General features: G+C 34.7%; 1 protein-coding gene across 3 annotated transcripts; it reads right to left on the bottom strand.

Annotated features, from left to right (window-relative positions):
• Positions 1-1,146: 1,146 nt before the first annotated feature.
• On the bottom strand, positions 1,147-4,248 carry LOC18426515 (Heavy metal transport/detoxification superfamily protein). 3 transcript variants are annotated; one of them, XM_006833160.4, is made up of 5 exons: positions 4,146-4,248; positions 3,901-4,033; positions 3,134-3,336; positions 2,925-3,012; positions 1,147-1,869 (listed from the first exon to the last, which is right to left on the bottom strand). In XM_006833160.4, exons 1-5 carry the CDS (start codon positions 4,152-4,154, stop codon positions 1,445-1,447), a joined length of 858 nt encoding a protein of 285 aa, XP_006833223.1. In that variant the 5' UTR covers positions 4,155-4,248; the 3' UTR covers positions 1,147-1,444. The 3 variants fall into 3 exon arrangements, with proteins under 3 accessions (XP_006833223.1, XP_088727209.1, XP_020518190.1); XM_088871083.1 differs by having other exon boundaries at positions 3,158-3,336; XM_020662531.2 differs by lacking the exon at positions 2,925-3,012 and having other exon boundaries at positions 3,193-3,336.
• Positions 4,249-11,095: the final 6,847 nt, after the last annotated feature.

Here is an 11,095-nt window from a genome sequence, read left to right as displayed (position 1 = left end):
CTATTTTTGGGTTAAGAAATCTCTTTCTTTTGAAATGTTAATGTTACTCTCTCTTTCTTTTGAAATGTTAGTAGTACTCTTGTCTCTATTGTCTTTAACCAAATATTGGCTTTGATTTTTAGTACTCTATATCTCTCTCTATCGTCTTTAACCAAATCTTGGCTTTGAATTTGACCACCTAATTCTCAGGACTACAAGATAAGTGAAAATCAAGCCAGGGACCTACATAGACTCCCTACAAATTATTTAATAGTGTGGCCCAATCCAATGTATTCCCCTACCCCCTTTGCTCTTCAAGTGTACTGCCGCCCCTTTTCTTGCCTCTTCTATCACGCACATTAGAAAAAGCGGACGATCTAACTGCTAATCGGTCGGTTAGATCGAAACCGGTAGGTAGTTTTAATGATCTATCAGTATAGAAATATTTTTTTAACAAAATCTATATAAATTCTCAAAAATAAAGAATTTTGTTCGTAATGTATTTTTTAATATTATATATATTATGGTAAAGATTAAAAATTAATTTTATCATTAATACTCACATTAATTAAAAAATCAATTCATTAAAATCTATTTTTTCATTAATTTTCAAATTCATTTGAAGTATTTTGTTTTAGTATAACTTTTTGTCTTTTTAACGTTTTCAACAATTTTTTAACTATATATTTAGTAGAATTTTTTTTGTCTTTTTAACGTTTTCAACAATTTTTTAACTATACGAAACTTACCTGACTAAAACAATTGAATCAAGGTTTACTTGTTAGGCCGGTTAGTCCGTTTTCGAACCCATATCTGGATAACCGTTTCGGTTTGATTTTGCATACACTCGTTACGCATTAACATCCTTCTTCCCGATTTCAAATTCCTCTTTTCAAAGGTATAATAGTCGTTAAAAATCAGGTGCATTTAATGCAATTAAAAAAAAAAAAAGTAGATATGAGACATGGCATTGAATGGCCATAAAGTAGTTAGAATCCAACGGCCGCACGCGCACGTAACGTAATCGGAGCGGTTACGGCGTTTACCCGATACCGGGTTATTAAAAAAAATTTGAACTGTAATTTTATAAATAAAAAATAAAATAATAATAATATAAAAAAGGCGGTAAGAGTATAGAAGGACCATACCAGATCTAAACCCAATGCATTTTGCATTTTCAAAATGTAATATATAATATAAAGAAAATAAATACAGCAAATAAACTGCCACGCACCACGTGGCCTGTCTGGCTTTGGCTCAAATATCATTGTCTTTCTATACAGTTTGGTCGTGAACATACAAAAAATGAAAAATAAAGCAAGGAAAACAAGGCCGACACCTCTCTCTCTCTAGAAAACTCTTTCTCAATCTACACAGGGTGACACCTCTCTTTCCCTCTCTAACTCTTCACTCTACACACTACTTTCTCCCTCTTTCTCTCTCTAAAATTTACCTTTTATTTAATTTACATAATGGAGCATGCATTAGGGTTTTCATCACTAAATATTTGAGGGGCGTGGACATACTCAATAGAGTAACCCGGCCCATAGCCATAATACTCCATTTTGTTGACCACCACCTTGGTGGAGGGATCCTCTTTCTTGGCCTCTCCGCCACCTTCTTTCTTCTCTCCACCACCTTCTTTCTTCTCTCCACCGCCTCCCTCTTTCTTCTCTCCACCGCCTCCCTCTTTCTTCTCTCCGCCACCTCCCTCTTTCGGCTTCTCCGCCTCTTTCGGTTTCTCAGCTGGTTTCTCATCCTTCTTGGGAGGGACTAATTCGACATTTCGTTTTAGTTTCTCTTTCAAGTAAATCGGAAGGGCCTTCACGTCCATTGTGCCCTTTACAGTCACCAGGTCCTTCTGAGAGTCTAATTCCACGCTTTGAACGCCTGACAAATGCAGTACACAAATTCAATCAACAATAAAATTGTGACAGTGAAATATATATTGTATTGTTTGAAAGTTGAAATGAAAGCATTGACAATAGAAAAAAGAAAAAAAAAGAAGCATTGACAATAGAAAAGAAAAAAAAAAAAATGGGAGTTTGAATTTTGAAGTGAATATAATAAATTTCAATGTGAAAAGGGCCCAGTTTTTTTATTAGCGAAACTACCGGGCCTCACTTCAAGATTTTGATACTCGTGTGATGCTCTCTCTCTCTCCTCTTTCTCTCTCTACACAGGTTGTTGGGACAGTAACTCTAATCCCCCAAATTTTTCTTTCTCGTTTGGTGAACGAGGCATGCAAAAGTAAATAATGGAATCATGGTAAATGTTTTGTTTAGGGAGTAGTTGCCTTAAATAATCAACAATAAGGCGTACCTCTAGATATTGTTAAAAGATGATTTTTTAGTAGCAAAAAATTTATGCTATGGCTGGAAAATTTACTTTCATATTTGTAATTATAAGATTTAAAGCTTCAAAAATAATGTAAATTGAGTATATTTATAAATTCGGTGAAAATTGACTGCCCAAATAATGCATTACAGGATGCATTATTTCTCAGATTTGAAATTTATTCTCTCCACATCTATACATCTCAAGTTCAAGATGATCAAGAGAAAAGCGGGGGCTTAAATGATTAGCTCTTGACGATTTGCATCACTGCATCGTAAGCTCAATTCTTACAAAAGGGTAGGGGCCATTCTCCCCACCAACTCATCCAAAAAAATAATAATTCAACATGATATAAAGGGTAGGGGCCATTCTCCCCACTGACTTACCCCAAAAAAAAAAAAAAAAAATTCTAGATGATCGAAGTGAAAGTATTTTGAAATCGAAACAACCTCTTCTAATAAAATTTTGAGATGTGCCATCATTTGATTGTTACTTCGAAGGTTTTTTAAAATCGAAACAACTGAGTTTTTTAGATGGGCCTTCATTTGATTGTTTAGGGCCTCAACCTTATGTATTTTTTTCCATTTGTTAAAAGTGAAATGTCCCACCTTTAATCTTCTTGATTATCCGTCTAATTTTTCTAATACAACCCTCGCAATGCAGCCGGATCTTCAAAACAACCGTTGAAACACTGGGCTGTGAAATTCACAAAAACTCAAAATAAGAATCCCTCTGCAAATTAGAGAGAGAAACAAAATACCAAAACAAGACATTTATTAATTGTTTTTGAATTTATATGGGTCCAAATTATTATTACCTCTTTGCTTTTCTTTTCCTCCACTTTTTTTTCAGTCTTTTCTTCTGGTTTTTTCTCACCTGTTTCTTTTTTGGGAGCAGGGCTCAAAAGCTCCACCTTTTTCTTGGTTTTCTCCTCCACTCTCTCTCTGATTTTTGATGGATCAACTTTCCCCACCACCGTAAGCTTGTTGGTACTGCAATCCGCCTTTACACTCTCAACTCCTGCAAAAAGGTATTAAAAAATAAAATCAACTTTCTCCAGAAAAAAAGAAAAAAATATAAATAAGTGAATAACTACCCAAGAAATTAACCATGAAGGAAGAAATTAGAACACATGAGAGAAAATTAACTACATTTCTCTCCTATATATTGTCACCATAATAATTTGAAAAATAAAAAACCACTCAAAATATAGTTACAAAAAAGAAAAGACAGTTTTTGAAACTACACATTTCATAGTCTCAGATTTAGTTCATTGATAGAAGACCCTTTTCTCTAAAACCAAACATTTAAATCACAGAAAATGTGAAAAAAGGGTGAAAATACCACATTTCCCTTTAATTTCAGCATTACAACTTACTAATATTGTGAAAACAAATCAAAATCCGAATCAAGCATTCATTCAAACAGAAAAAAACAAACCCCAAACACACACACAAATCCAAATGAACCACTTAAATGAACAAAAGACAGAAGAAACTACATATACAACAATCTCAAAAAACTTAATTTATAATGGAAATCCATCTCTCCATTGTTGAAATTTGTTAATATGAAAAAAAATACCTTCAGAATTCTTCACTGCTCTTTTAACCTTCCTAGCACAACCCTCACAGTGCATGTCAACCTTAAGAACCACAGTTGTGGGTCCATCCTCCTTCTTCCCTTCTCCCTTGTTCTTCTGGCCATCGTCTTTCGCCTGAAAAAATCGGCAAAAACGGCAATTAATTCCCTAAAGAAAACCAGAAGACCGAGGAAATGGCGATTGTTTGATGTATTCAGACTCATGAAAATTAAAGAAACCAACTCACCTCTCCCATTCCTCGTTCGAATCGTCAAAGGAAATCAATCTCTTAAGAGAGAAGAGAACAAAAAAACGCAGATAACAAATGGGCCTTGTCTTTCAAGTGGAGTAACGAGGCAGGGGGTAAAGGCCGTTTAATAGACGCGCGCGTCCGTTGATGATGATGTATGTGTGCATGTGTTATGCATGTGGGCATGGGTGCATGGCGTATATGGTCAAACAGTGAGGCGGGGCCCGGCCGCCAGGTTGGACTCACGGAGGCGGCCAAGGTGGTCTGACGTGGCTGGTGGAGAATATCGTACCGCATACAAAACGACAAGATCGTAATCAATTTTTTTATAGTGAAATTTTAGAGTAGAACTCTAATTTTCCGTATTATTTTACGGTAGATTTTCTTTCTGTTTTTTTTAAGCGGCTTAAAATTTTTTTAAAGATTTCATTATACCCCTCATCTCTTATCTTTCTTTTTTATTGACTTTTTATCATAAAAATTAGCTTTAACAAATCTTTTTATACCATTTCAACCTAAAATCTTTTTTAATAGGTGGAAAGAGAAAGAGATGGTTAAAAAAGTTTTTGAGATGTAATAGTATAAAAAAATTTATTGGGACTAATTTTTATGGTCAAAAGTCAATAAAAGAAGAGATAAGAGAGGGGTACGGTAAAATCTGTAGGGATTTCCTTATGCCGCTTGAAAGAAAAACAGAAAGAAGATCCACCATGAAATAATATGAGGAATTAGGGTTCTATACAAAAATTTTCCTTTTTTTATTAATGGGCTTAAAAATACGGAACAAATTTATATAGGGCCGAGGCTCTAAACAATCAAATTAGAGGCTACCTCAATAATTTCACTAGAAGATGTTATTTTGATGCTCAAATATCCTCATATTGATCATCTCGACATGGACATCAAGATCCATGGACATGAAAAAAAAAGTGGATTTCATGTTTTGGAAATAGTGCATCTTATAATGTATTTTTAGACAGTCAATTTTCAAGATTTTCAATTTTTCATATATCTACTACATCTACACTATTTTTTTAGCGTTAAATTTTATAATTAAAGATGAAAATATATTTTAAAGCTATGACAAAGATTTCTAGTATTGAAACCACATTTTTCGACATTATTTAAATGTGCTCTTTATTTTGATTGTTAGAGCCTCGGCTCCATATAAACTACACCCTAAAAATATTTCTAGGATGCCCTCCTCGGGTGCTGCATAAGGGAATGCCGGGTGAAGGCTATGTGGTTTTTGGTACAGGTACTCACAAATTTGTCTCTAAGTGAAAAGAAAATAGAACAAGGAGAAGGTTATACAAGGTTTGTAGTTTTATATTAAATTAAGGTGCACATGTCAAGTGAAATCCAATTCACGAAAATATTTGATCTATGGATAGCATTGTTATGACAAAGGTTGATGAAAAATGGATTTTTAAATCCCAAAAATAGTTCATCTTTCAATTGAAAGAAAGACTAATATGATCTTGCAGGAGAATATATATATATATACATATATATTATTTTTCACCCTTTTTTCTTTTAGCAAAGATTATTTACAAGTATTCTTATTACAATAACTCTTTGCTTCAAAGAAAAGGGAAAGTTTTCTATGTTCCCCTTACAACATAGAAGTTATATCCTCCTCCTACCATCTAGCCGTCCATTTTTTATCAAGAGAGCTGCTCACCGATCTTAGATCCGGCTTTTCAAAGTATTTTATTTTTAGTGGCTTTAATACAAATTTTCTGATTATGAAATTTGGTACATGTCATCTTCTCAATGGGGCACACCTATAAAAAATATTAACAATAATATTTCGATAAAAAATAATGACGTAACCCTTGAATCTTTCAGGAGTATTTTGATCATTTTATTTTATCTAAAATATTTTTTTATATTTTTTGTTAGTGCGAGTTTAATAGAGGAATGGACGTCCAAAATTTGATGTCAAAATAGTTTATAGAAAAAATTAAAAACAAAATAGTGTAGAGACGTGACATTGTGATTGAGGCAATCTTAGCCCTCCATTAAAAAATGGACTGTTGGATAAGGGGCAGGATAAAACTTCTATGTTGTAGGGGAAACATAGAAAGTTTTCCCCAAAGAAAAATAAAACCAACAAATCCAAGATCTTTAAAACCTTGATGCCATTAAACCAATTTTCTTTAAACAAAGAAAATAACCACTACTTCTTATCCTTGGGAATATAAAGACAATATAATTAAATAGGCAAGAAACAAAAGGAGAATGCCGGAGCTTACATCAACTTGGCTTATTACACCCACATCGAGTTACTACCATCCGATGACGGGAGATCAACGATCAACGATCAACCTTCAATCTCAGCCGGGAAAAAAAGTTTAAGAGAAGCCCTCAAATGGAACTATGGACTCCACTTGATTACAAAAACAAACTTAAGTCCAAACCGTCAAGACCTAATCTAAGTAAGATAATATCTTCTTACTACTACCCAACCCTTATGTTTATCAAGGCAAAATGAGATAAATAGAACATTATCTAGGTAGGACATGACCTTTAGGTCAAACTAAAAAGTGAGAGAGATAATTCAAGAGGTGGAGCGTGCCCCTTAATATGATCTAGAGAGAGAGAGAAAGAGAGAGAGAGACTTCTAAGGTAGGGGCGTGCCCGCTATTGCTACCAAGGGGGAGAGAGAAATATTTAGAGAGATAAGAGAAATTTTTGGTATAGAAATTTATGGGCAAGAGGTCCTCTATTTATAGTGAAAAAACATGATTAGGGTTTCTTAGGGTTTGTCTTGACTTACCTCTTCTTGTGAGATTGAACGTGAACTATTGATCTTAGGTAATTTGTAGGGTGAGTGATTTGAGTCATCCATTCCATAGATGAGCCATCAATATTATGGAAGGTGCTAGAACCATTATCCCCCATTCCTAAATCATTTTCTCATCAATAGAAATTAAATAAAATATTTCAAATATAATATGGCGCATACTAAAATAATACACAAGCCTTTTCATAATTTCCAAAAGTCCATACAAAGCTTCCTCAAACCAATACCTTTCCAAAACACATAGCAACTTGGCCCACAAGCCAAAGTCACTTATCACAAAAAAAAAAAAAGCTTCTAAATAGGTGCGATGTGCCATCAATAAGAGGATCTTACGGGCCCACACAATGGGCTACCATGCAGTTTTAAATATTTTTAAAACTCAATAAAATAATTTTAGAATTTATTTGAATATTTAAATCAATGTAAAATTAATATCTCTTTGTAAATCCAAATTTGATAAATAAAATATCCAGAGATATATAAAAATTTAAATAATAATTCTAATATTATATATATAATAAAACAAACATAATTAAATTCATTAGATGGGAAAACGATTTATATGGTATAGGAATAAAATCAATAAACATTGGGGCACTCCACATTCAATTGTGGACTACAGACCACACTTGTTTTATCAAACTGATCAAGTGTTTTCCATGACCTACAGTCCATGCAGGGGCTCATCAGTGTGTCACCAAAGTCTAGCCGATGAGCCAAGGGGTCGTAATCCCAGTTTGTGGAATCCAAGTTCTCCTCTAAAGACGTATCAATGTCACCTAGACCTGATGTGACCACAGCTCCTATGACACATATGAGTATCTCTCGCACATGACAAGCTTCAACTTGAAAGGTAGTTTGCTTTCTTGAAATGACTATCATATGTGCATATCGTGTGATGGAACCTAGATGAGGCTTTTGCCCCCGTCTCTGAAGGCTACAATCACTCATCCGGGCATACTGCGAACTCATCAAGAGATGGCATATCAGAACCCTTATGTGATAGTTTTTTATACTCATGTAACATAAGTTTTTCCCAACCGACTGACCTAGTTCCTAAAGCTCAATTCGGTATCAGTAAAGGTAATTTTCTTAGTATACTCCTTGAGGGACTACACTCCCACTGAGTTCATAATCCACTATATCAAAATATTTTATTATAAGCACTTATAAGGCTATTAATGGTCACACTCATCTAACATCTCTCACTTGGCCTTTGAATTACATTATCTCTTCCCCACTTTCTCTCATCCCCTTCTCTGTCACATGTCTTATAAAAATATTAGGGGCAATCCCTTTTGTTAGAGGATCTGTAATCATCATATGTGTAGATATATAGTTAATCTCTATCTCTCTCAATCTTACCTCATTTCTCATGTGATAAAAATATGGTTTTATGTGCTTGGATTTCTTATTAAAACACGTCTCCTTTGAAACACAAAATGCCGCCATGTTGCATAGAAAATCCATACTACCGTACAACACACAGGGAAAAAGTTGAGTTGATTAAGAAATTTTTTAATCCATATGGCCTCCTTGGCCGCCAAACAACATGCCATGTATTCTGCCTCCATGGTGGACAAAAACACCATATCATGTTTCTTTGACTTCCAAGGAACTGTACCCCCTTCAAACATAAACACATATCTAGATATGAACTTGGCATAATCTGGATCTGTGAGATAGTTTGTATCTGAATAACCCTCAATTGCTATTTCAGTTCCTCCTTTGTATGTAAGCACATAGTTCATTGTCCCTTTCAAATATCCGAGGATTCTCTTAACTGCCCTCAAATTCTTCTCTCCAGGATTGCATTGGAATCGACTAACCATGCTCGTGGAGAAAGATAAGTTAGGCCTTGTTCCCGTCATGATGTACATAAGGGACTCAATTGTGCTTCTATAAGGCACGCTCTCTATGACTCTTAGATCAATATCTTCAGTAGGACACATCTTATTATTAAGCTTCATCTTTTTATCTATTGGGGTAGACATGTGCTTACACTTATCCATATCAAACTTTTTCAGTATCCTCATGCAGTAGATTGCTTAAGAAACTTGGATAGTTTTCTCCTTTTAGTTTCTTATTATCTCGATGCCCAATACATATGAAGCTTCTCCAAGATCCTTCATATCGAAGTGTTGTGCAAGGAAAGTTTTCATCTCTACTACTAGGGCAATCGAGCTATTAGCAATTAGCATATAATCCACATACAAAGAAATAACAATCACATCACTCCCACTGATCTTTTAATAGATACAATAGTCCTCATTAGTTGTAGAGAATCCTACAGCTAGGGTCTCTTGAAATTTTATGTATCACTGACACGATGTTTGTTTTAGCCCATAGAATGATTTGTTAAGCTTACACACTAAGTTTCTTTTTTCTTTTTCCTCAAATCCCTTAAGGTTGACTCATGTAGATTTCTTCTAAATCTCTATTTAAGAAGGTTGTTTTGACATCTATCTGATGAACCTCAAAATCAAAATGGGCTGCTATGGCTATAAAAATTTGGATAGATGAAGATTTGGTAACTGAAGAAAATGTTTCATCATAATCTATCCATTCTTTTTGGGTAAATTCCTTTGCAACTAATCTAGCTTTGTAATTTTCTATTTTCCCTTCTTAGTTTAACTTCTTCTTGAAAATCCACTTACATTTTATAGCCTTACGTTTTCGAGGTAGTGGCATTAGTTCCCAAACATGGTTTTGATTAATTGAAGCATATTCGTCGTTTATGACTTCTACCCAATACTCATTTTCAGGACAAGACACGGCTTCATGGTAAGTTTTAGGTTCAGAATATGGATCTTCCCCAACCCTATCATAGTGTTCCCCTAGATAGACAAAATGTTCTAAGTATAGAGGTAGTCTACTAATTCGTTTGCTTCATCTTGGTGTGGGTTGAGGTTTATTTTGATTTGAGAGTTCGGGTTCAAGCTCAAGTCTATTTGAAGTTTCAGATGCGGGTTCTCGAAGCACATCTTTGTTTCTTGTCTCCTCAAAGAGGTCAACTTGTTTGTGACTCAATCTTGCTTCAAAGAATTTTCTCTCGAAGAAGTGAGCATCGCGACTTTCAATAACTGCCCCGATTTCAAGGTTGTAGAATCGATACCTCTTATTAGGATCTGGGTAGCCAATGAAAATGATCTTTATAGTTTGGTTGAAGTTTGGCCAAATTTTGGTATAGAATTAGAACATGGGCTGAGCAATCCCAAACTTTTAGATGATCAAGGGAGGGAGCATGACTGGTGAATATTTCGTGAGGAGTAAGTGATGCGGCTTTTGTGAGAGTCCGATTAAGGATATAAAATGCCGTCAACACGGCTTCTCCTAAAAAATCTAGGGAGAGCATAGAGTGCCCCATCATACTCCTTACCATTTCAACCTACATTGTTTTGTTCCGGAGTGTAAGGCATGATGTATTGATGGGTGATTCCGTTTTCGACACAAAGTTCTTTGAAAAGTTCGGATGAATTTCTCCTCCTCTATCGAATCTAAGGACTTTAATTCTTAAGTTAGTTTGATTTTCTACTTCGGCTTTATATATTTTAAACTTTTCTAAGCCTTCAGATTTTGTGTGTATTAGATACACATGGCCATATTACGAGGGATCATCTATAAAAGAGATGAAATATCTTTTACGGCTTTTAGTAGCCACATTCATAGGACCACATATATCACTATGAATGATTTCTAAAATATTAGTAGCTCTTTTTACGCTAGTGATATTTTTCCTTGCACATAAGACTCACACATTTTGATGAATCACCCTTATAATTTTGATGAATTCTGTCATTTTTCAATCTTTCAATTCTTTGGTAATTAATGTATCTTAACTTCATATACGATATGGTAACATCCAAACCATTAGGGGACGAGACATAAGCAATGTTCTCTTTCATTTCAATAGTAAATAAACAATCTACAAGAAGTCTAGTCTTAACAACATTATTGCCCTTCTTGACTATCACTTTCTCTCCAACGAAAGTGGTCACAAATCTCGCTAGAGACATCTTGAGAACTTAAACCAAGCATTTCCTCATATTGGGAGCATAAAGTGCTGGTTTTAGGATCAAGACGCTTCCACTCTTCAATTTAAGCTCAAAATCCTCAACTCCAAGCACGTCGGCCTTTT

Source organism: Amborella trichopoda, chromosome 7, assembly GCF_054954075.1.
Source record: "Amborella trichopoda isolate Santa Cruz 75 chromosome 7, AtrichopodaSantaCruz75HAP2 v2.0, whole genome shotgun sequence".
Lineage (NCBI taxonomy): Eukaryota > Viridiplantae > Streptophyta > Magnoliopsida > Amborellales > Amborellaceae > Amborella > Amborella trichopoda.
The sequence above is the reverse complement of the archived record's forward strand: the minus strand, read 5'-3'. Positions and strand labels throughout refer to the sequence as shown.